This window comes from Perca fluviatilis, chromosome 4, assembly GCF_010015445.1.
Source record: "Perca fluviatilis chromosome 4, GENO_Pfluv_1.0, whole genome shotgun sequence".
NCBI lineage: Eukaryota > Metazoa > Chordata > Actinopteri > Perciformes > Percidae > Perca > Perca fluviatilis.
This window is the reverse complement of record NC_053115.1, coordinates 34,610,868-34,636,918: the sequence shown is the minus strand read 5'-3', so window position 1 is coordinate 34,636,918 and position 26,051 is coordinate 34,610,868. Positions and strand designations below refer to the sequence as shown.

The 26,051-nt window shown below is 40.5% G+C and overlaps 1 protein-coding gene across 3 annotated transcripts in view; it reads left to right on the top strand.

The window, feature by feature from the left end:
- The first annotated feature begins 2,200 nt into the window (after positions 1 to 2,200).
- Positions 2,201 to 26,051, top strand: part of LOC120557818 (Krueppel-like factor 15) — a 57,261-nt gene continuing 33,410 nt past the window's right edge. Inside the window, exons 1-2 of one of the 3 annotated variants that reach the window (XM_039798449.1) lie at positions 2,201 to 2,609; positions 3,731 to 5,130. In XM_039798449.1, coding sequence (XP_039654383.1) covers positions 3,944 to 5,130 — 1,187 coding nt within the window. In that variant the 5' untranslated portion in view covers positions 2,201 to 2,609; positions 3,731 to 3,943. The remainder of the gene's footprint in view (positions 2,610 to 3,730; positions 5,131 to 26,051) is intronic. The other 2 variants (XM_039798450.1, XM_039798448.1) reach the window with 2 other exon arrangements.

Sequence of the window (26,051 nt, the reverse complement as noted above, 5' to 3'; positions counted from 1 at the left end):
TATTTTTATTTTTGACTTTTTATGAGTGATTTCATTGATGATGATGATGATGATGATGATGATGATGACCCAAATGGAAAAAAAACCTCTAAGGTTAAAGACTGTAAACAGGGGTGAATGGCTAACCCTAACCTCTGAAGCTTACTAATTAACATGCCATATCTCTCTTGCACATTATTTTCTGTTACACACACACACACACACACACACACACACACACACACACACACACACACACACACACACACACACACACACACACACACACACATACACACACACACACACTTCCAGCTGTAGCTGCAGTTGACTCCAGTAGTGACCCCAGTTTAAAGTTAGCATGAGGAGGAGCTAATTGATCTGGTGTTATTAGCTTTAAGGGTGTAGCCAAGGCCTTATCAATGACCACAGGTGCTGAGGCCTTCTGTATGCGAGTGTGGAAGCTATCTGGTATAATGAATGGAATAGCACTGTGGGACAGCAGCATACAAGATATCTCAATGATCCAATGCAGACGGTATGGTATTGTGTAATGTTTTTTTTTTCCTGTTTTAGAGGAGAAACCAGCTCTGATTTCTGGTCCTGCAGAGCTTTCTCCGTAGCCTTCATAAGTGGCCTGAAGTTTATAGGTGTGCGTTGGTGTGTGCGTCGATCTCTTTAAGAAAATAGCGGGGGCGGAGTGTGTGTGTGTGTGTGTGTGTGTGTGTGTGTGTGTGTGTGTGTGTGTGTGTGTGTGTGTGTGTGTGTGCAGTGTGCAGGTAGAGTGAGTGAGAGAGTGATGGTGATTATCTTCAGAGTGAGTAGTGACTCTAGAGTCATAGTGAGAGAAACAAAGTGTCTCCCCTGTTGTATCTGACCATGGTGGGAAATCTGTAGCAGGAAAAGTTAACCCTCTCCTTGATTTCATGTGTTTATGGAGAAGGAGAACCTGTGTGTTGTTAAATTTTTCGAGAGGTGACGTCAGGCTACGGCGTAGGGTCCGGCGTAGGTCAGTGTCTCCGCTTAGCTACACTGTAAACGATTTCCTTGTATATTTACAGTAAATTACAGGCAGCACGGTTGCCAGCAAGTTACTGTAAATCGATTTTACAGCAAACTACTGTAACTGTACTGTAATGTAATTTACAGTATATATAAACAATACTGTAAAAGTACAAAACAGTATTTTAATGTATTTTTATGGTATTTTGTAATTTGATGGTATTGTACTGTAATATGCAGTTTTATTAATATTGATATATTACTGTTAATTATTACTATATTATTGATTATTACTATTATAAATAATATTATATAATAATCTCCAGCTACTAATATGGTACTACTAATAAGGTATACTTCAGAATAACAAATAAAAATCAAAAGGCAATCCAAACAATGTTCTTAATTTAAAAAATAATTTTATTTAAACATTTTTTAAATTTTAAAACGTTGACTTTCACTTGGTGCTATTCACGGACAGTAAAAAACCCTCTTCCTCATCCCAGTCAGTCACCATAGTTCTAGTACCAGGCTGATACACGTCTCCCCAACGTGACGTCATCACCGAATTGCGGAAAAAAACCCACTAATACCAAAAACGACAAAAACCTGACAAAAACTGGCCTTTAACACTATTTGGAGACATTTTTAACAATGATATACATATATTAAGTGCTATATGTACCTATTAATCAACAGTGGTGGTTAACCTGCAACATGGCCTTTAAGCACCGGACGGAGCCACGGTGCCTCTGCAAAATAGCCTCGGGAAGGAACTTGTTTTAGTGGAACATGTAAACATGTTCAAAGGTTGTTTTAGCCGTGCAGAAACAGAAAACTCAGATTGGCTAGATCAGTCTAGCTAGCTGTCTGGATTTACCCTGCAGAAATCTGAGGAGCAGTTAACCATAGTCCTCATAAATCCACTGCAATTTAGAATGCCAACACAAAGAAAGAGGAAGGTGACGGACATCAGGCCGAATTTCCGGCGACGCAGTGATCCCGGAAGTGGAAGGTCGTGGATATAGACTACAAATTACATAATGTCATTGCCATGTCCTTGATTTTAACCTGTGCAAATAAATAAAAGTCAAACCTAACTGGCTTGGACTTATAAACTGCTCTGCTGTAATCAGTCAGCTCAATCAAAGAAATTCATTAAAAACATTAGGCTAAACATAAGAGGCTATGGATCTGGGTTTTCGCTTATACAAACTGAGATCCTTCAGGTTTTTAAAAAGCTGTTTAACTGTATTTCTGCTGATGAAAACATGAATCCATCTGACCCACTTCATGTGGTTGTTATTTATCATGAAAACAGGTTTCAACCAGCTGCCTTCCTTCAGAGCTCCCACGTTGTTCCACGCAGCAGAGCCCGCCTCCATCCACCACAACCGACCAATGAGGCGGCAGAGCCGGGACGAGCCTTCAGCAGGATTCCTCACTACAGTAACCCCAGTCATGTGACGGCCATATAGTAGAACTCAGTCCGCGCTCACTTACTCTCCCAGTCAGTCAGTGTGCACTGTGCAGCCGCTGCTGCATGGCCAGCCTCCGGGCATAGACGGATACAGACATTACTCCCCGCGCCTTTTGCATTGCAATTATATCTGCTTTGATTGATCAAGGTAAGACTGCAGTTTCTGTTATGTAATGATGGGTTCAACGGTGCAGGGTGCGCATGCATCTGCTCGGTGCCATATGCTACAGCAGGCTGGACGAAAACATGTTTACGTTGAGAGCGAAGGCGCGCGCGCGCCTACACGCGTCCTGCACCGCGGGAGGGGACGGCCAGGAAAACACAGCACACCGTCCTATGTTGTGAACTATTATGGGATTCGGATTGTAATAACACAGTGCACGTCTACAGTAAATTGCTTCATGTGGAATGAATTTTGGTTTCCTGCTTGCAGCTGCATGTGACGGACTAACTTCTCCAACCCATGCTGCCTGCAAATGTTAACGGTGTTGAACAGTTAATGGTTATAGCCTACTTGTAATTATTATTATGTATGTAATAATGCAAACATATGGCATTTTGTTGAGTTATAATTACAAATGCATGTAAGAATGTCGGCTTTAACTCAGTCATTAGAAGAGACAATGTCCAAGCTTTTCTCTCTACAAAGATGTAAATTAATTTGAATTGTCACAGCAGCCCTAATGACTGATAGCCTTTGTAAAATCTTTGTCTTCCCACCTTCAGAGGCAGGATGGGACTGATTTACTTCTCTTTAATTGTCCCGTAAACAAGCAGAGCAGGTGATTTATGCACACTGCTCCTGGCTGCCCCATGTTGGTGTTTTCTGATAATGATGTTGACAGTTTTTTTTCTCTGGCTGGGTTTACTCTAGGTCACTCAGACCATGCAGGGGCCCCTAATAGGGAGAGTGGGTAGAGGCAGGGGGGACTGTGTATGGACAACACTCCCTGCTCCAGGAAAAAAACCCTGTATTATGAAAACAAATCTGATGAACCATATACTCTCAGTGTTGTTGAGCCATTTGTGTTATGTCATAAAGTTGCCGTTTGACTGTGCTGTGTCAGTGATGTTGTTACTCTTAAATAACAGTCAATAGTTCTGCAACTTGCAAGTCCAAAATACTCCTGCAGTATTTTAGGATTTGCATACACAGACTGCAACTAGCATCTCTTTAAAGTCGGGCTCTGTCATTTTGAATGTGAGCAGCATGCACATGTGTGGTTAAGATTAACAGACTTCTCACTGTCTCTCTTTGTTTCTATTTAGACACACTATATCCCTGCTGGTTTCGCGACACTTTTTCCACCCTGAGAGAAAACACCAGGTGTTTCACTATCTCACCAGAGTGGGAAGTGTGACCTTGGTGACCTGGGTTTGTTTGGCCTAACTTTCCCAGCAGCACAAGGAATAATTATCTTACAAATCATCCTAAACACAGACTGAGTCCAACAAGAGACAGCTGTTTGGCACTATCCAGGGATGGTAGATAACTCTCCAGTTAGCAAGGGGACTTTTCTTCCCTCCAGCGGCGCTTCACACCCCTACCGGCTGTCTGACATGGTGACAGACCTGAGCTCCTACCAGGTGATGCCGTCACCGTTTTCGGAGGACGACCTGAGCGAGTCGTCCAGCCCCCGTTCCTGTTCCAGCCCGGACTCCCAGGTGCTCAGCTCCAGCTACGGCAGCAACTCTAGTGCTGAGAGCCAGGACAGCATTCTGGATCACCTGCTGTCCCAGGCGTCTTTAGGAGGTGCCAACAGTATGCTAGCAGGGTCTGAGGCACCTATAGCATTATCCACCTTCTTGTGGGACTCACGGAGAGATGAGCCCTCCAAACACGAGCCTGTAAAGGAGGAACATTTTGACTTCCTAACCTGGTCCAATGTGGAGACAGAGGAACAACTTGTAGGGTCCTTCCAGCCCACACTGGAAGAGATTGAAGAATTCCTGGAGGAGAATATGGAGGTGGTAACAATGAAGCAGGAAATCCGAGAGGGTTGTCCGGGGTTGGGAGTGGGACTGGAAGAGGCTCTTGGTCTAGAAGTTGGCTTGGAGTGGTGCACGGACACCTCCCCTGAGCCTAAGCTAGAGCCAGAGGCCACTGCTGCCCCCACTGCGACCAAAACTACGCATGAATCCAGCACAGGGGCCAAGAAGGCATTAGCCAACAACACCTCATCAGCAGACAGTGGCACAAACAGTAGTGGGATGCCGGTCATCCTACAGATTCAGCCTCTTGAGATCAAGCAGGAGCCCACAGTAGCGCCTCTTACCCCAGTAGCCCAGCCTCCACCGCCTGCCCCAGCCTCAGACATCAAAATTGCACAGCTATTGGTCAACATCCAAGGTCAGACCTTTGCCCTGGTGCCCCACATCCTGCCTTCTCCCAGCCTTAACGTCTCCTCCAAGTTTGTCCGCATTGCTCCCATCCCCATTGCAGCCAAGCCTCTTGGGCTCGGGGATTGCTCAGCCAGCCAGGGCTCAGGGGTTCTTCTTGGAGGTCAAAAGTTCCAGAAGAACCCAGTGGCGGATCTTCTCAAAATGCACAAATGTACTTTTCCTGGCTGCACCAAGATGTACACCAAGAGCAGCCACCTGAAGGCCCACCTGAGGAGGCACACGGGGGAAAAGCCTTTCGCCTGCAGCTGGCAGGGCTGTGGATGGAGGTGGGTACTGGTGAGGGAAGTGTGAACTGACTGACTGAATGAATGTGTTTCTTTGTACATTTAAACATACAGCCCTAACAGAAAGAATGATCTCTTTCCCTTCAAAATGACCATAATTTAACACTGCAGCTTTTATGTGTACATTAATAAATTATGGTCATTTGAAGGGTCTTACCTTACCAGATTAGACTCATATTTATGATGGTTATATAAAGCCTGACTGGGCAATAACAGCAGACTCGAACATGCATCTGCATGAATTAAAAGGGCTTAACCCCCATTTGTTAGTGTAGCCTGTTTGGAAGCAGCAGTAATTATATTTCAGTGGGATATGTCTATGTGCTGTGCATGGTGTCATTTTGCTCAATGGAACCAAGTGTGGTGAAGAGTTTTGCCTGACACTTGAACTGACCTGTCTCTTTTGGGGTCATCTAGTAGCACTGGCAAGGGGACTTAAAGGGTCTTGAGAGCTAGACCCCCCACACCCTCCTAAAGCTCCAAGCAACTAAAAATGAGAAAAGCCGCTCGACAACATGAATGCTATTATTCCTAATAGGGTTCATTACCATGGAAGTAAGGCTTTACAGGGCTCCAGACTGCGACCAAATGGTCGCATTTTGCGACCAAAATTTGAGAGTGTGCGACTGAATTTAACATCCAGTCGCACATGTGCGACCAGTAAATTTGCCCCCTTTTTTTACACGTTAAACATTGAAATTTCGGTACCTGAGAGCGCGTAAGCGCAAGCTTATCTGTCCTCTCTGAAAATTGACAGAGAGTGGTGCTCCGACACAAACACACACACTCGCACACACGCAGAGCTGCAGACGACACAAACTACATCAGCTCTGCAGTTTTGTTGAAGTCACAGTGAGTCACGGAAATACCGATAAAGTGGTTTCAAGTGTGGTTACAGTTTTTCATAACTTCACGCAGACAGTGTTTGCTGCGATACGATATTAATGGCGAGCCGAAAGCGGTCGTGGTGCTGTTGACGTTACACTTCCTCGGAGAAGAGCAGTCAGGCACAACAGTGGTTTCTGTGCCTTAGAGACTGACTGACAGGCTGAGGTTCTAAGGTAAAGCAACTTTATTTCTACAGCACCTTTCAGCAACAAGGCAATTCAAAGTGCTTTACATGAAACATTAAAGAGCAATTAAAAACGGTCATGATGAAAATAAAACAGGCTAAAAAATAATATACAAATACAATAATAAGCAAAATATATATACCGTATTTTCCGGACTATAAGTTTATTTATAGTTTAGTTAGTTAATTTATCATTTATTTAGAAATTTATTTCACAAAATCCAAGACCAAAATCAGCCATCTGTCAACTACACAATAGCACACAGAACAACAGGCTGAATGCGGTAGGTGTCCGGTATGTTAACGTAACACATTAACAGTTATTGAACTATATAATAGCACACAGAACAAGTACCAGGGCGTGGAGATGTAACTGCACCGTTGACGAGCCCCTCCCGGCAGCACGCATCCATCTGTGGACTAGCTAGTTCCTCCACCTTTGGCCATCTTGCTTTCAGCCCGCGATTAGCCAATTAGCTTTCTTTGTTTTCTTCATTGCAGTAACAGTCACCTTTTCGCCAGTCCCTCACAAGTTTCTCCCTCATTTCAAACTTTCTTTCTGCTGCTCGATTACCGTTTTCGGCTGCATGTTTTACTACCTGCAGTTTAATCTCTTTTCTTTTTTAGTTGTCTTTAGGAGAAGCATTCTAGTTGTCACAAGCCTAGAGCGCCCTCTCGTGGCTGTAGATGGTAATGTTTTCAGTATGAATTAACATTTAAAAACATGTTAAATTATATATATTTTGATATATAAGTCGCACCTGACTATAAGTCGCAGGACCAGCCAAAGTAGGAAAAAAAGTGCGACTTATAGTCCGGAAAATACAGTATATTTTTTTTACTGTCATGACAGCGATGGGGCTGTCAGTTTACCTTATATGTTGGATCTTCAAAAGTAACACTGAATTTGAAATAGCACATTGTAATTTCTGCATCTATTATCAAAGTATTTATTAGTAATACAGTGGAAATTAGTAGAAATGTGAATATTTGGTTAGCATGTTGATTTACGGTGTGTGCCCCTAAATTTTCTGGTTGTGCCCCTAAAATTTTCAGTTGGGGGCCACTATGCTCCTAGTGAAAAAAGTTAGTCTGGAGCCCTGCTTTACTGGGTTTTAGCAAAATGCTGCAGAAACGAGACAGGATACTCACAGTTATTCAAGGATCTATAATAGTAAAAGCCAAGCAAAAACTATCCAAATGTTTAGTATTTTACTAAGCAGCAAAGAGATCTTAATGGCTGTCATGCAGCATCCCAAGTAGTAATTGGAATGTGATGCAGTGGCATTATCAACAGGTTTGCTTGCACAATCACACTTGTCAGACAGTGAGACATCTGTGCAAGAATAGCTGGGCTGTCTTTTGGGGATGTAAACTAAATCTGGGACAGAGCACGTGGGCTGCAGCCAGAAGGGCACCTCCTGTTGAGACTCGACAGCTGTGCAGTTGCTGGGGCTGCGTGCGCAGGGGCGTCGGACTTGCTTTTTTTGATAACTCTGCAAACCCTTGGTGTTCTCTCAATGAGCTTCATGAGGTAGTCACCTGAAATGGTTTTCACTTCACAGGTGTGCTTTGTCAGGGTTAATTAGTGGCATTTTTTCCCTTTATTAATAAAAAAGCAAAGGGTGGCTACTTTGAAGAATCTAAAATATAAGACATGTTTTCAGTTATTTCACACTTTTTTGTTAAGTACATAATTCCATATGTCTTCATTCATAGTTTTGATGCCTTCAGTGAGAATCTACAATGTAAATAGTCATGAAAATAAAAAGGAAACGCATTGAATGAGAAGGTGTGTCCAAACTTTTGGCCTGTACTGTATATATATACACAATTAGGATAAGAGGTTAATATCAAATGTATCCTTCATAGAGAAAGATGATGAGATCTGATTGATTTTCTTTTTTTTTTGGTGGGGGGGTTTGAGGAACATGGGGGCCCATCAGGACTGCCTATGCATAGGGCCCAGGATCTTGTGCTACGCCCCTGTGCGTGTGTGCGTGCGTGCGTGCGTGTGTGTGTGTGTGCGTGCTTGAGCCCAGAGTTGCCAGATTTGAGCTGGCAGTTTTCCCGAGGACATCGGGTCAGACAGTGAGACTCAAACTGGTTAATTGAGTGCAACGTTTCACTTCCTCTTTAACTAGTGGTTCCTAGTGGTTCCCTGCTGCTGCAGAGTAAGGATGAACGAGGGAGAACATATTAATTAAAATGACTTTAAACTCAACCCACGTAGCCTAATCCTAAACTGTGCTGTAAAATAGATGTGGCTCCGTTCATTTGTGGTGCCTCCTCTGCTGCTGCTTCTGCTTGAGTGACTTCAGACACTATCCACAAATCCCAAATACTTCTTAGGTGGTTTCTCACGATTATCCACTCAGCACAGCTCGCTACTTTCCTCCATTGTGTTAACAAAGAGACCACCAATTGCCCTGTTTACTGATAGGGCAACAGGTCATGTAGTCAGAGTGATAGAGCATTGTATTGAAGTATAAGGCACAGCCTGTGGTGCCTGTATTCCTATAGTGACTATACAATTTTGAATTCAAACAAATCGCTACAGGTGCAATATTTCATTTTTTTCTTATTTAACTGTTAGTTTGAATTTCAAATTAAAAAGTGGCGGCCCTTCTGCATAGTGTCTGCACGTAGCAGAGACTGAGAGGATCTAGCCAAATGAAGCGTTTCACGGACTTAAGCGTAATTCCACCTTGGTTGAAAATGGGTTTTCTGCTCTGTATGTGTTTAGCAGAATATCTGTTATTACCATTTTCTAGTCATTAATCCAAGATTTACTGCTGATTTATAAGCCCTAATTGTAATACTTTGCTGTAATAGATTTGTGAAGTGAGAGACATTATTTCAATATCTGGGATATTCCAAAGTAAAAGTCTGCATAGAAATGTCCGTACAAAAGATGGGCAACCCTGTTAGAAATCATACAGTTAAAACTCAGCTGTGTGCCTTGCTCTTAGTGAACTGAAGATAAAGACGACCCTTTGTTTAAATCTGTTCATTTTCAAATTCTGGGTCAATTTGGGATGAATTTAGCAACTATGGTGACTATAGTGTTCAATGTAATCCCACTTGTGCATAATTCATCATAGAATGTGTGTGTGTGTGTGTGTGGGGGGGGGATCACACATTTTGTTTACATACTTTGATCTCAGCAAGATGGCCGCATTGTTGCTCTTCTTCTGCATTTGATTGACGGTGACTCAAGATCAGGTGAGCAGGAATGGGACAGTATTTTATAGGGCTGGGATGATATGCTTTTGTCCTGATTTGATTCTTTCCTGATACATGGGTGCTGCTTATATTTGTATTTCAATTTTCATTTATGATAGTGTTGAATATTGAATATTGGGATTTTCTTTTCCTCCTTTCACAAAAGCAAAAGTTGAATAATACACATGTAGAGACAATATATCATGAGACATTTCTACAAACTGTTTTCTAAGAAGAATGACATCACATGTCAGTCAGTCAGTCTGACATTTATTTACTTTGTAGAGAAGAACATAACATGGATTTTCTGTTTTCACTCTGTTTTGCTGGAAACAGATATGATGTAGTCGGCGTTGGCGGTACCGTATATCAGAGATGTTCACAAGTCATTTTTTGGAAGTCCAAGTCTTTGTGCTCGATGTCCAAGTCAAGGCTCAAGTCTTTGAGGGGCAAGGTCAAGTCTCAAGTCTTTTGCAACGAGTCCAAGTCAAGTGTCAAGTCTCTGGCCATTTGATCAGTCCCTAACACTGTATTGTTAAATCTTATGAATTTAAAGTATGTCCTGTAGCTACCATCCATACAGTACAGTATCAAAATCAGTTGTAGGATAACTTCATGGGGTCTACTTAACACCACTCTAGCCCTTGGACCTGATGAAATATTAACCTAAAACTTTCACATCATATGGATACAACTATAAAGATACAATTTGCCTGTTCCCAGCATTAGCACAACACTTTGCGATGGTTAGCTTGTTACCTGTGACGATAAATGCTAAATGTAACGTCGCTTTCACAAAAAAAATGTCTAATGTCGAAGTGGAAATCAAGGGAATAGTGGCACCAGTTACAGAACATGCATCTCACTGTCAGTCCAAATTACGCATAATAAGCAGTTTGAACTCATTGATGTAATGCCACTTATTTTCTAAGTGTTACTAGGCTCAGTGAAACTGAGTCCAGCGCGAGGGAGATCCGACTCGAGGAGAGGTTAGTGAGGCCACAGCAGGTGACAGTGCGCATCCATGCATGGATGAAATAATGAAATAGTAAATAGGACTACAGTAACAGAAATATGTGCAGAATTAAGACAGTCAAGTCAGCCCAGTGTTTGGTGGACCGGGTACACCTTGTTCACTTAATAGCCTACAAATCATCCACTGGATCAATTACGTATCACAGGAGCCCACCCGACACAGCGTTTGTTCCTGGGGAGATGGATCCGTGCGTCCCGCCTCCTGTGAGCCATGGATGTATGAGCCTCAGCAACTACTAACTATAAAGATACAATTTGCCTGTTCCCAGCATTAGCACAACACTTTACGATGATTAGCTTGTTAGCTGTAACAATATATGCTAAATGTAACGTCTCTTTCACGTTGCAAGTGACTGACCTATCTGGGTGCGTTTTGAGATGCCTGATGAAGTTCGACATTGTTGATCCGGCATCATTTATCTTGGTGCCACACACCTTGCATGTAGCTGTTCGCTTACTGCAACCGTTTACGAAGTTATTGAAAGCAAAACTAATGACAAAAGGCACAACTCAGGGAGGACTTGGTGTCACCATCGTCAATGCATTTTTTTTATACGTGAGTGCGCGCACATAAGGCAAAACGCATGTGTTACGTTGCACATTATGGCAAAGGGCAGGGGACATGCAGCTCGTCATACGTTTCTCCAACGTATATGCGCCAATAAAAGAAAATAGAAATACATGATTAAATTTAGATTTAAAAAGCAATAATTGCATGAAAACAGGTTGTTGACAAGTCTTGAAGCTCAAGTCCGAGTCAAGTCTGAAGTCAGCTGACTCGAGTCTCCATCTCCGCTCTATATACAGAAAAATATTTAGGTGAATCATTGGTAAAAATTTTTAATATGATTCTATGCAAAAGAATCGATTTTAAAAACCGTCGCAAAACTACTAGTATTTTAATTTTCCTGCTGTTACACCAGTCCTTATTGACTGAATATGAATATAATACTGTGTTGTATTCCCAATTGCAATGACAAGCGTTGTGAATTTGCTACAACTTTCCTCTCCATGGCAACAGCAGCTGAGACTCATGGGTGTTGCATTCAGCCATTTTCTATACCAAACTAATACACAGAACAGGAAAAGAAAACCTTGAAATGGGAATTGACTGTTGGGGGAATACTTCTATAATCAGTGGCTCCTCACACTTTGCCAGCCTATGGTTATATTTCCTGAATATTCTCATTGTATGAAGTTCCATTGAATGGGTAAAGTTAAGTTATCCTGTATGTAAACCATTACTTAATAAACAAGCAGATATATGAACCCTAGCACAAGACCACTGCTCTAAAAGCTCCACACACACTCAGTACTAAGACCTGTCACTCAATGGCAAGTACTGACATGGTATGTGTGTGTTTCATGTGCCTTGCATGTGTACATTGATCTATGCATATGGTATGCTTACATTTACTTGCATGAACACGTTTGTTAAACGTATCCCAGTCAGTGAGCTGGTAAGTCATTTGGCTTCTACCTGCCGCAGCTTGCAGAAATTAGTCTTCGAGGAGCCTCGTCTTATAAACATCCAATCATTTATAAACCCTCCTTTTGCATGCAGGTACTGCATGATCAAAACTATCCCTTAAAAGCCTTGTGTTGGTCCATTTGACAATAGTACCAACCTGGCATCCAGCCACCAATCATGTACTGTGCTTGTAATGCTGTGTGCGTCCTAATACATAATAGGGGAGCTGCAGAAAGTTGTGCTGTAGTAATCCAGGCAGTGTGTTCCAACTAACAAAGGGCTCTTGTCTGTACACAAAAGACAGGATGTAGTTTGGATGGAAGTGTATGTGAGAACTAGTGTGTGTGTGTGTGTGTGTGTGTGTGTGTGTGTGTGTGTGTGTGTGTGTGTGTGTACCACTGTATGTGATGGTCTAAATGAGGGGGCTGACCAAAGCAAAAAAAGTTCGGGAAATTGTGAAAGAAGCAGGCAAATGGATAAGGAGCAAGTGAGATTCTTTTAAAGGAAAGACAGGAGAAAAGGCGCTGGTGGTGGTGGTGGTTGTATAGGGGGGTTGAGAGAGGCTGATAGAAGGGGAGAAAAAGCTGTTTCAGTTTTGCACACAATCACTTGAAGGGAGCAGCAGTGAGGAAGTGGATCGAACAAAGACAAAGTGTTGAATAGTTACCATGACTGTGAGCTAGGAACGTCCAGGCTGCCACGCTGCATGAAAGGGAAGAGAGGGATCAGTCAAGGTTCCTCACATAGACAGGGAGGAATAGGAAGGGAACGGCTCCATAGAAAGATGCACTGAGCGTGCTACTGTATATTAAAAATGTACAGGACAATGTAAGTGTTCACATTTGTAGCAGGTTGTTAGCTGGTCAGCTTAGCTCTTAATGTTGGGAAAACATTGACACCAGAACATTTCTCATGTCCCTAGAGCTGTAGATCAGCAATACACTAAACACTCAATACCAGAGGTGGAAAGTAATGAAATACATGACTCACATTACTGTATTGAGTAGTTTTGTTGTGTACTTTTTCAAGTAGTTTTTAGTGTACTTGATTACATTTTGAGTGAAGTATTGTACACATTACAAATCCCATCCGTTACTGAGTAAAAAAAAACTTTGACTAACGAAAACGGAAAGGAAGAAAAAAAATTGCGCCCGGAACCACTACACCAGACCTGGTGTCAGTACCCGATCTGTTCCACCGGCACAATCCGTTCTGCGCATGTGCAAGATGACACGTATGCTATGACGTATGCGCAGATGATAATACCGTTTTACGACCTGCCCAATCTGTTCCACACTAGCCTCCACCGGGATAGCTAACAGCTAATTTGGCTAACCGCTAGCCGACAGCCTTCAGTCTAAAATAACGCATGCGCAGAACGGATCGTGCAGGCAGAACCTTTTATATATGTCAATGGGCAGAACGGACAGCTAGATTCAGTCTAAAATAACGTTAAGTCAAACATAATGGGAAAAGCAGGCTACAGCTAAATTAAGACTTTACAGTTATAACAATAAAGACAAGTATTGAGTGATTGTATTTTAAATGAGCACGTAGAACTGACGTAACAGCTGTTATATATGTTAACGTTTATTTTCAAGTTTTATTTTGAGGGTCTTTTAAAGTTTACATGCTGTCTCAGCTAGCGGTTAGCTGAATTAGCTGTTAGCTAAACTAACGTTAGCCTAACTGTGGAGGCTAACGGCAGACCGCTACAATCAGCTAGCGGTTAGCCAAATTAACCGTTAGCTAAACTAACGTTAGCTTCCCGGTGGAGGCTAACGGCAGACCGCTATAATCCCCTAGCGGTCCGCCGAATTAGCTATTAGCTAAACTAACGTTAGCTAGCGTGGGAACAGATTGGGTAGTGTCGTAAATCCTCGTACCACAGCGCATGCGTGAACATCAGAACGGATTGTGCCGGTGGAACGGATCGGGTACTGACACCTGGGCATTCTTTTTTTTGTGCAAACGTATGCAGCTTCTTCTTCTCTGGTTGCAAGTCGCAATTAAAAAGAAGTAGAAGAAGTGATTTGGCCTTGATTTGCATTATAACTGTTGTTTATGTTTGTGTAGGAAAGAAAGATGGTCTTCAGAACTAACAATGTATAGTACTTTCACTTTCCATTCATTGTTTGAAAACGTTTTATGGGATTGTCTGAACTAAAATTGCACGTCTTAAATGTCATGTGTGACATGTTGTTTTTACATATGTATACATTTGTATAGATGTTTATACATTTGTATAGATTATTTCTTAATTAAAAACAAAATAGTTAGGGATTTATGACCCCTTGTCCTATTTTCACTACATGGGAGAGATCCCAATGTAACTAAGTAACTTTTACTTAAAGCTGCAGTAGGTAAGATTGTGAAGAGCCAGGACTTTGCCAACAAATTTGAACATCGACAACTTCTCAGTCCCTCCTCCCTTTCTGCTGCAGCCCAAACCGTCTCCTAAGCCCCTCCAACACAACGTTAACTTTACTCACCAACAGTAAAACGATGCTAACTAGCAGGCTACCGTTAGCCATTTCAGCATCATATCAGACCGACCACTGTGCTAACGTTACTATCATCCTCACCAACGTAGCTTTGTGGACTTTTGACTACTAATAACCAAGTGAAAGATAAATCATTCATGGTAATTATGTTACCTGTTAAGAGGAAATGTGGCTACATCTGCATCGTTCTTCAGATTTTTAAAATCTTGCAGCCACGCCACCTCTGAAAGCCACTCCATTATTCACGGAGTTTTGGAAAACCTTTCTGCAGCTCGTGCGCGGGGAGGGGGGAGGGGAGAACGCTATATATGCGTGTGCCTGAGCAGTGATTGACAGGCAGATAGACCACCCCTGTGGCCCTGATTGGAGAAAATCGGCCGGGAGCGGTGGAATTTTGCCAATGGCACTACAGGATGTAGGAGGTGCCAGAGGAGCTGTCTTTTTTTACATAATTCATGTAGTTCTACTGGAACATAGCAAATTTCAGCAAATATGACAGAAAGTTAGTTTTATAAGACTTACCTACTGCATCTTTAAAGTACATTTTAAATGAACTACTTATTACTTTTACTTGTGTAATTTTTCAATTTCACTTGTACTTGAGTAATATTTCATCAAAGTTTTGGTACTTTTACTTGAGTGCAATATTTTAGTACTTTTTCCACCTCTGATCAATACTATGTTCAATGCTATAGGGACACAAGCATCATAGTGACTATTAGTGTGTTTTGTTATATCGCATTAAGATTCATAAACTTAATAATTATTAGAATTTAGTACAATGACAGGATTTAACCTGTTGCTCAGAGGCAGCCTCTTTTGTAACATGTATTTTGAAATATGTAGTGTACAGTATGAACTAATTTAATTAAGGTCTTAGTCATAGGTCCTGACACGGGGCCCATGTAAGACATTCTGTGAGAGTAGACTTCAAGCTTTAGAGCACATTGAATGTTCAATGAACACATTAAACATTAAAAACAGTTTCCCATCATGCACTGGGAAAAGGGTAGGTAGTCCCTTAGTTATAAACAATCATGTCGTGTCAGTTTTACTAATAACTTACGGCAACCTGACAGATATAAACTGATCAGTTTAGATTTTAAATAATGGCCTACAATGATTCACCTTAGTTTGTTTCAGTGTTAGCACAGAACTATTCACTGAGCACTTCTATATTCATTTAGATACAATTCTATATGTTAGAACTGTCCAGTACACTGGAGTTTTGTGTTAAAGGGTAACTACTGTTTTTTCAACCTGGACCCTATTTACTTATGTTTTTGTGTCTAAGTGACTGATGTGAACAACAATCTTTGACATTGGTCCAGTATTAAGTGAGATTGCTGCAGTCGGCAGCGGTGAAACAAGCTGCAATTGTCCAGCTTGAATTTACCTTCACAAAAGTGCTTGTTTTGCCGCGGACAGGCTCAGATTGATATAAGTGTCTGACAACATTATGGAAAGGATTTTTAAGGAGGTCGACATTTCTGTTAAAGAGTAAGATCCTTTTTTTAAACAAAAAAACCTCCGTGGAATTGCGTTCGCTAAACCAACCAGACTGCATGTAAATAAACAGTAATTTTAGCATTGTAAAATACACTTAATTTAAAGTCAACAGAAACAAAATAAAAGTATGAAAAGCTGTTTTGGTTCGTCTTTCCACTTTTCCAACCATCACAACTTTGGTTTGGGTTGAAATAAACACATAGTTTACTGATTTACATGTGAAAATATGTTGGCTCTATACACACTAAAAGTGACTTCAGAGCTGTTTCTGGTTAAACAGAAGGGTCTCAAAGAGGTTTTAAAGGTCTGTCTCTGTAGAGATCCTTTCCATAATGTTGTTAGACACTTAGAATAATAATATGAGTCTGTCAGTGGCAGAAACAGAACTTTTAGGGGACCAAACTGACGCTGAACATTTGCCCCATAGGGTTACATTGTAGCCCAGTCTGTGGCTGCCGGTTACAGTTTCAAAGATTGTTGTTCCTATCAGTCACTTACACACAAAACCTTAGGAAAATAGGGTCCAGGTTAAAAAAAACAAAAGTAGTTATCCTTTAAGGTAACACTTTACAATAAGGGTACATGAATTAGCATTAGTTAATGCATAAGTTAATGCATTAATAAGCATTAACTAACTGTTAACAGTTTAATAAGTTGTGTAATAAACATTCATTAACAATACTCATGTCAACTGAGGTATTCATTGATGCATTATTTACCATTAGTTAATGCCTTAACTAACTGTTAATCACAGTTAACTAAGGTGTCTATTTTACCATTAGTTAATGCATTAAGAAGCCTTGACTAAATGTTTGTAACAGTTAATTAAGGTGTCTATCATATTATTAGTAAATGCAATATTAAGCCTTGACTAACTGTTAATCACAGTTAACTAAGGTGTCTATATTACTATTAGTTAATATAGAAAAAAGCCTGGACAAACTGTTAGTAACAGTTAACTAAGGCGTCTATTTACCATTTGTTAATGCCTTGACTAACTGTTAAAAACAGTTAAATAATGTGTCTATTTTACCATTAGTTAATGCGGTAACAAGCCTTGACTAACTGTTTATAACAGTTGACTAAGATGTATATTTTAACATTAGGTGATGTACTAAAAAGCCTAAACTGGAAATAACAGCTAACTAAAGTGTCTAAGTAAACCCTTAGTTGATGTTAATTAAGGTATTTCCTAATATTACTAGGTGGTTGATAAAGATGTTTGATAGCATGTATGTCTTAAGGTTCACAGCATCTCATTATGAGAAAACTGTTTTTATTGTTTACTTACGGGTTATGGTTGTCCACATACTTTTGTCCACTATATTTGTCCATCCTCCAACATATGACTTACTTTTGTTTGAGGGTGAGATCAGTGAAAAGACTCCATAGTCTCCATGCAGAGGTTTGCTTGTTCCTTTGTCTTCATGTAGACATTAACTTAAAGCCCAACTTATATAAATAATTGTCCATGCTATATAATCATTACTTAACCATAACTGGTCACTTGATTAATGTATAATAATACTGAATAAGGATTATTAAACCATAACTAGAAAATGCATTTCCTGCAGAAAATGCGTGGGAATGCTGAATAGCTGAATTGCTAAAGCTAAACTGGTTGAATAGCTTAAATCCGTAAAAAGAAGTTGAAATAGTGAAAATAGTTGAAAAAGCGGAAATCCGTTTAATAAGTATGAATTTCATTAAAAAGTTAAAAGTTTATGCTAAACTCAACTGTTTGCTTTAAAGGTTGAATAATGACAAAATATGTAGAACATTGTGAGGTCTGAGTAGATTTTCTAAGTGATAATGACTCATATATGCAGAAATATGAAACAAATTAATACTGTTATACTGTTAAAGATGAAAGTTGAAAAGGCTGAAAGAAGAAATATTTTCATTATTATCAGATATATACTGCATAGAACGAAAAAGCGTCAATCCAGCTGAGATGAGATGTGAAATATATTAGGTGAAAAGAATAGGTCTGAACAAGAAGAAAGAGAGGAAAGTGATGAGAGAAAGAGAGAAGAAAGGAGAGCAGGAGAGAAGAGACGTGAAGAGAGAAGAGAGAGGAGAGAAAGAGAATAAAGAGAGGAGAGAGAGAGGAAAGAGAGGAGAGGAAAAGAAAGATAGCAACTTTGACTAAAATTGACTAAAAAGGCTGAAAGTTTAAAGACTTTGTATTATTATCAGCCAGATCCATTGCGAGAACAAACAAGCATGAGCCTAAAGAGCTGAGAGGTTGATATATTGGCTGAAAAGAAACGGGCTATATACATGGATGAAATCACAAATGACCCTGGAGGGAGAGAAAGAAGAAGGAAGGAGGGAGGCATAGAGAAAGAGAGGGAGACAATAGGGAGGGATACAGACAGAGGGAGGGAGGGAGACACAGACAGATAAGGAGACAGACAGACAGACAGACAGACAGACAGACAGACAGACAGACAGACAGACAGACAGACAGAAGTGGAACGCAAATGATATAGCCTGATGATCATAGTTAGTCTAGTTAGTTGACTCCGCAACGCCGGCCTGAGTAATCAGTAGACTGTCTGTGAAGGGGTTGTCATGGTTACTAAGGGCCTGGGCAATGTTTATAAACATCTCTTTGATCTGGTAACGATAGCACCTGGTCTTAATATGTCGCTGTCTGCAGCACACCGCAGCACTTCCGACACTGAGAGCAAGCTCTCAAACAAAGCCTCAGGCCGCGTAAAACGATAACTGCTATCGGTCAAATGACGTGATCCTGAGCACCACAAGGACTTTGTGAACGTAACGGTGTGTAAAATTTATATGGATGAAAAACAAATGTGGGCATATCAGCGATTTAAGAAAGTGGTTGGTTCTGCTCTTCGCGGGAAAATATATGAAGGACTTTTATCATTGCGGCGGATGAGGAAAAAATGTGTTACTCATCATTTGGAAGCTTGCTGAGCCCAAAGCATAAGACATATCGCTTAACTGAGCAAAGTTTCTGAAACTAGACAAAAATACCTACGTTTTGATGTATAAATTGTGTATAAAAGTAGATATTGTGGGCGTGAGAGCAATTTACAGCCAAGGAACTAAGATAATTTTTCGAAGCTTCACCCTCTAGCTATGACATCACCCACTCTAGCAAGCGCAATACACACTCTGTTTAACCGGATAAGATTTCCTGAAATTATCACTAAACTTGAACCGCTTTTTCACAAAAACTGTAAAAGATATCAAAACACTGAGCACACCCCGAATACCTGAATATTTTGTGAACCGTTTAAAGTTTGAATCACATCTGTAGGTGGAAGAATGTAGGAGGAGATACATGTTGAAGCAGAAGAGGATTTGAAGGATTTGAAGCCTGCTCTCATTGACTTCTTAAAAGAAAAAGTGATAAAAAGCTGAATATTTTAAAAAGTATAAATAGTAGAAAAAAAGTTGAAGAAGTCCCATCATTAGCTGAAAGAGATGAATATTTTAAAAGTTGAATGGTTTTAATAGCTGAAAGTATGCAGAAGTTACAGAGAGCCAAAAAAGCATGGGAAGACGCGATAAGAACTAGAAAATGCATTTCCTGCAGAAAATGCGTGGAATGCTGAATAGCTGAATTGCTAAAGCTAAACTGGTTGAATAGCTTAAACTGCGTAAGAAGAAGTTGAAATAGTGAGAATAGTTGAAAAAGTGGAAATTGGTTTAATAAGTATGAATTTCATTAAAAAGTTAAAAGTTTATGCTAAACTGAACTGTTTGCTTTAAAGGTTGAATAATGACAAAATATGTAGAACATTGTGAGGTCTGAGTAGATTTTCTAACTGATAATGACTCACATATGCAGAAATATGAAACAAATTAATACTGTAATGCTGTTAAAGATGAAAGTTGAAAAGGCTGAAAGAAGAAATATTTTTATTATTATCAGATATATACACTGCATAGAACGAAAAAGCATCAATCTAGCTGAGATGAGATGTGAAATATATTAGGTGAAAAGAATGGGGCTGAACAAGAAGAAAGAGAGGAAAGAGAGGAGAGAAAGAGAAAAGAAAGGAGAGCAGGAGAGAAGAGACGAGAAGAGAGAGGAGAGAAAGAGAATAAAGAGAGGAGAGAAAGAATAAAGAGGAGAGAGAGAGGAAAGAGGAAAGAGAGGAGAGAAAAAAGAGAGGAAAGATAGAAAAAATTAGAAAGAGAGCAACTTTGACTAAAATTGACTAAAAAGGCTTAAAGTTTGACTGTCTGTGAAAGGGTTGTCATGGCTACTAAGTGTCTGTGACGTGTTTATAAACATGCTTTGTGTATGTGTGTCTGTGTATGTCTGCATGTGTGTGTGTGTCTGTGTGTGCTTGCGTGTGTGTGTTTGTGTGTCTGTGTGTCTGTCTGTGTGTGTCTTTGTGTGTGCGTGTGTGTGTGTGTGTAGGTGTGTGTCTGTCTGTGTGTGCTTGCATGTGTGTGTGTGTCTGTGTGTCTGTGTTTGTGTGTCTGTGTCTCTGTGTGTGTGTCTTTGTGTGTGTGTGTGTGTGTGTGTAGGCGTGTGTCTGTCTGTCTGTGTGTGTGTGTGTGTGTGTGTCTGTGCGTGTGTGTGTGTATAGGTGTGTGTCTGTGTGTGTGTGTGTAGGTGTGTGTCTGTCTGTCTGTGTGTGTGTGTATCTGTGTGTGTGTCTGTGCGTGTGTGTGTGTATAGGTGTGTGTCTGTGTGTGTGTGTGTCGTGCGTGTGTGTGTGTATAGGTGTGTGTCTGTGTGTGTGTTTTTGTGTGTGTCTGGGTGTGTGTGTCTTTGTGTGTGTGTCTGCTAAACTGGATGAATAGCTTAAATACGTAAGAATAAGTTGAAGTAGCGAGAGTGGTTGAAAAAGTACAACAACATCCTACACTGGGACACATTGATAGATGTACCACAGCAGGATTCGAACCCTGGTCCTCCACACCAAAGCCCTGCAGCATAATCACTGGGCTATCTTTAGATCAGACAAGCAATGGTCCTTCAGTATTTATAAAGCCTCCCTTTGATCATTAATCGCCACACCTAATGAGTGAGAGACAGTGTGAGAGAACCCTTCAAACAAGCCTTAATAAATCCACAACAGTACATGCTATCGAAACAGCGACTTGACCGTTAGCACACCGCAGCACTTCAGACACTGAGAGCAAGCTCTCAAACAAAGCCTCAGGCTGCGAAAACGATAACTGCTATCGGTCAAATGACGTGATCCTGAGCACCACAAGGACTTTGTGAACGTATCGGTATAAAATTTATATGGATAAACATAAAAATGTGGGCATGTCAGCGATTTAAAAAAGTGGTTCGTTCTGCTCTTCGCTGGAAAATATGGACGCCTTTTATCATTCGAGCGGATGGAGAGAAATTTGTTGATCTCGTCATTTGGAAGCTCGCTGAGCCAAAAGTATGAGACGTATCGCATGACTGAGCAGATTTTCTGAAACTAGACAAAAATACCTACGTTTTGATGTATAAATTGTGTATGACAAGTAGATATTGTGGGCGTGAGAGCAGTTTACAGACAAGGAACTAAGATAATTTTTTCGAAGCTTCACCCTCTAGCTGTGATGTCATCCACTCTAGCAAACGCAATACACACCCTGTTTAATCGATAAAAAATCCTGAAAAGATTACTAAACTTAAAAGGCTTTTTCACAAAAACTGTAAAAGATATCAACCTGAAAAGTAGACCCCGAATAGCTGAATATTTTGTGAACATTTTAAATTTTGAATCACGTCTGTAGGTGGAAGAATGTAGGAGGAGATACATTTTGAAGCAGAAGAGGATTTGAAGGATTTGAAGGCTGCTCTCATTGACTTTAATGTTAAAAAAAAGTGTTAAAAAGCTTAAAATTTTAAAAAGTATAAATAGTAGAAAAAAAGTTGAAGAAGTCCCATCATTAGCTGAAAGAGCTGAACATTTGAAAAGTTGAATGGTTTAAATAGGTGAAAGTATGCAGAAGTTACAGAGAGCCAAAAAACGTACGGAAGACGGAATAATAAATAAAACCGAATAACAATAGGTGGAATGCTGTAGAACAGCATTCCCCCAACTAGAAAATGCATTTCCTGCAGAAAATGCGTGGGAATGCTGAATAGCTGAATTGCTAAAGCTAACTGGTTGAATAGCTTAAATCCGTAAGAAGAAGTTGAAATAGTGAGAATAGTTGAAAAAGTGGAAATTGGTTTAATAAGTATGAATTTCATTAAAAAGTTAAAAGTTTATGCTAAACTGAACTGTTTGCTTTAAAGGTTGAATAATGACAAAATATGTAGAACATTTTGAGGTCTGAGTAGATTTTCTAACTGATAATGACTCACATATGCAGAAATATGAAACAAATTAATACTGTAATGCTGTTAAAGATGAAAGTTGAAAAGGCTGAAAGAAGAAATATTTTTATTATTATCAGATATATACACTGCATAGAACGAAAAAGCATCAATCTAGCTGAGATGAGATGTGAAATATATTAGGTGAAAAGAATGGGGCTGAACAAGAAGAAAGAGAGGAAAGAGAGGAGAGAAAGAGAAAAGAAAGGAGAGCAGGAGAGAAGAGACGAGAAGAGAGAGGAGAGAAAGAGAATAAAGAGAGAAGGAAAGAGATAGGAAAGAGAGGAGAGGAAAAGAAAGAGAGCAACTTTGACTAAAATTGACTAAAAAGGCTGAAAGTTTAAAGACTTTGTATTATTATCAGCCATATCCATTGCATAGAACAAACAAGCATGACCCTAAAGAGCTGAGAGGTGGATATATTGCCTGAAAAGAAACGGGCTATATACATGGATGAAATCACAAATGACCCTGGAGGGAGAGACAGAAGAAGGAAGGGAGAGAGGGAGTAAAAGGAGAGGAAGAGAAAGGAGGGAGAGAGAGAGACAGAGAGAGAGGAATGATGGAAGGAGAGAGAGATTGAGAAGGATGGAGGGAGGGAGAGACAGAGGGAGGGAGACTAAAGGAAGGAAGGAGGGGAACAGAGGAGGGAGGAAGACAGAGAAAAGAGAAAGGAGGGAGGGAGGCATAGAGAAAGAGAGAGAGACAGGAGGGAGGGAGACAGACAGACAGAAGTGGAACACAAATGATCTAGCCTGATGATCATAGTTAGTCTAGTTAGTTTACTCCTACAGCAAGCCTGGAGTAATCAGTAGACTGTCTGTGAAAGGGTTGTCATGGTTACTAAGAGCCTGGCACATGTTTATAAACATCTCTTTGATCTGATAACGATAGCACCTGGTCTTAATATGTCTCCTGTAGCACACCGCAGCACTTCAGACACTGAGAGCAAGCTCTCAAAAAAAGCCTCGGACTGGAAAAACTATAAAGGCTATCAGTCAAATGATGTGATCCTGAGCACCACAAGGCCTTTGTGAACGTATCGGTATAAAATTTCTATGAATAAACATAAAAATGTGGTCATATCAGCGATTTCAAAAAGTGGTACGTTCAGTGTTTCGCTGGGAAATATCCACGAGTTTTAACATTGGAGCCAATGAAGAATGAAATGGACCTCTTGTCATTTGGAAGCTTGCTGAGCCAAAAGTATGAGACGTATTGCATAACTGAGCGGATCTTCTGAAACTGGACATAAATACCTACGTTTTGATGTATAAATTGTGTATGACAAGTAGAAAATGTGGGCGTGAGAACAATTTAAGGAGCAGGGACAAAGATATTTTTTTGAAGCTTCACACTCTGGATGATGACATCATCACTCTAAGCAGCGCAATACACACTCTGTTTAATCGATAAAATTTCCTGAAATGATCACTAAACTTAAACAGCTTTTTCACAAAAACTGTAAAAGATATCAAACTGAAAAGTAGACCCCGGATAGCTGAATATTTTGTGAACATATTAAAGTTAGTTTGGTGTCTATAGGTGAAAGTATGAAGGAGTTGAAACTTTTGGGAGCGGAAGAAGATTTGTAGGAGTTGAAGCCTGCTCTCATTGACTTTAATGTTAAAAAAAGTGTTAAAAAGCTTAACATTTTTAAAAGTATAAATAGTAGAAAAAAAGTTGAAGAAGTCCCATCATTAGCTAAAAGAGCTGAACATTTGAAAAGTTCAATGGTTTAAATAGGTGAAAGTATGCAGAAGTTACAGAGAGCCAAAAAACGTACGGAAAAATAAGGGCGAAGAATAACTAGAAAATGCATTTCCTGCAGAAAATGCGTGGGAATGCTGAATAGCTTAATTGCTAAAGCTAACTGGATAAATAGCTTAAATCCGTAAGAAGAAGTTGAAGTAGTGAGAGTAGTTGAAAAAGTGGAAATCGGTTTAATAAGTATAAATTTCATTAAAAGTTAAAGGTTTATGCTAAACTGAACTGTTTGCTTTAAAGGTTGAATAATGACAAAATATGTAGAACATTGTGAGGTCTGAGTATATGTTCTAACTGATAATGACTCACATATGCAGAAATATGAAACAAATTGTATGAACAATCTTAAAGCTCAAATGCATTGCACTGCACTGCTGAAACATCTGGAACATGTTCAGAGTTGGAAGCTAAACTGCATTACCTACGTAAGTGAAGAGCTTATTAGAAAAACTGGAAGAAATATTTTTATTATCAGATATATACACCGCATAATAGGAACTAAAAGCATAAATCTAGCTGAGATGAGATGTGAAATATATTAGGGTCAAAAGAATGGGGCTGAAACAAGAAGAAAGAGAGGAAAGGGAGAAGGAGAGAAAGAGAGAAGACAGAAGAGCATGAGAGAAGAGAGGAGAGAAAGAGAATAAAGAGAGAAAGAGAGAGGAAAGAGAGGGAAAAGAAAGAGATCAACTTTGACTAAAATTGACTAAAAAGGCTGAAAGTTTAAAAGAGTTTAGATATTATCAGCCATATCCACTAAGTGAACAAACAAGCATGAGCCTAAAGAGCTGAGAGGTGTGGATATATTGGCTGAAAAGAAACGGGCTATATACATGGATGAAATCACAAAATGACCCTGGAGGGAGAGACAGAAGAAGGAAGGGAGAGAGGGAGTGAGAGAGGAAGGGAGGGAGGTAGAGAGAGGAGTGATAGAGAGAGAGAGAGATTGAGGAGGGAGGGAGAGAGAGAGGGAGGTAGAGAGGGAGGGAGAGAGGGAGGGAGAAGGAGGGATGGAGAGAGAAGGAAATAGAGAGAGACAGGGACAGGGAGAGAGAGAGAGAGGGGGAGAGAGAGAGGGGGATGAGAGAGAGAGGGAAAGACAAAGAGAGAGAAAGAGAAGGAGAGAGGAGAGACAAAGAGAGAGAAAGAGGAGAGAGAGAGAGAGGAAAGAGAGAGGGACAGAGAGAGAAAGAGAGAGGATAGACAGGATGCAAAGGAAAGAAAAGAGACAGAGAGAGAGAGAGGAAAGAGTGACAGAGAGAGAGCTGAAGAGAGGGAGGCAGAGACAGGGAGGGAGAGAAGGAGGGACGGAGGAAGAAAAAAGAGACAGAGAGTGGACAGGAGAGAGAAAGAGAGAGACGGATGGAGAGGGAGAGAGAGGCAGACAGGAAAAAAAAGAGAGAAGACAGACAGACCAGGAACCCAAGAGAATGGAACCAGGAGGAAGACAGCCCAGGACCCAGGAACGACCAAGGAACAAAGGAAAAAGGAACACACGGAACTGAAACGATCCCGAGAGAGAGAGAGAGAGAGGAGAAGGAGGATGAGACACAGGAAAGACAGAGACAGAGGGAGACAGTGAGACACAGACAGTGGAGGAAAGAACACAGTGGAGGAAGGGAGACAGGGAGGAAGAAGGTGGTGGAGACAAATGGTAGAGACGGAGAGAAAATGAGAGGAGGGAAACAAAAATGGAAAATGGACGGAGAGAGAAAAGAGGGACACAGATGGGAGAAGGACAGAAGGTAAAATAGATTCAGGACCACAGCACACAGGTATCTGTATAGACTACTGAACACATAATGGTATCTGTATAGACCACAGCCTGGGTGAAAATGGAATGGAATGAAGGTGGACAGGAAATATGGATAAACAATGGATGGAATGAAAGACAAGGAAGGGTGAAAGAAAGGAAAGCCAAATGCCTTGCCAGTGGTAAAATGGAGCACCAGTGACAAGCCAAATGCTATAGTAATAAAATTGGAATGAAGTGGCAATGAT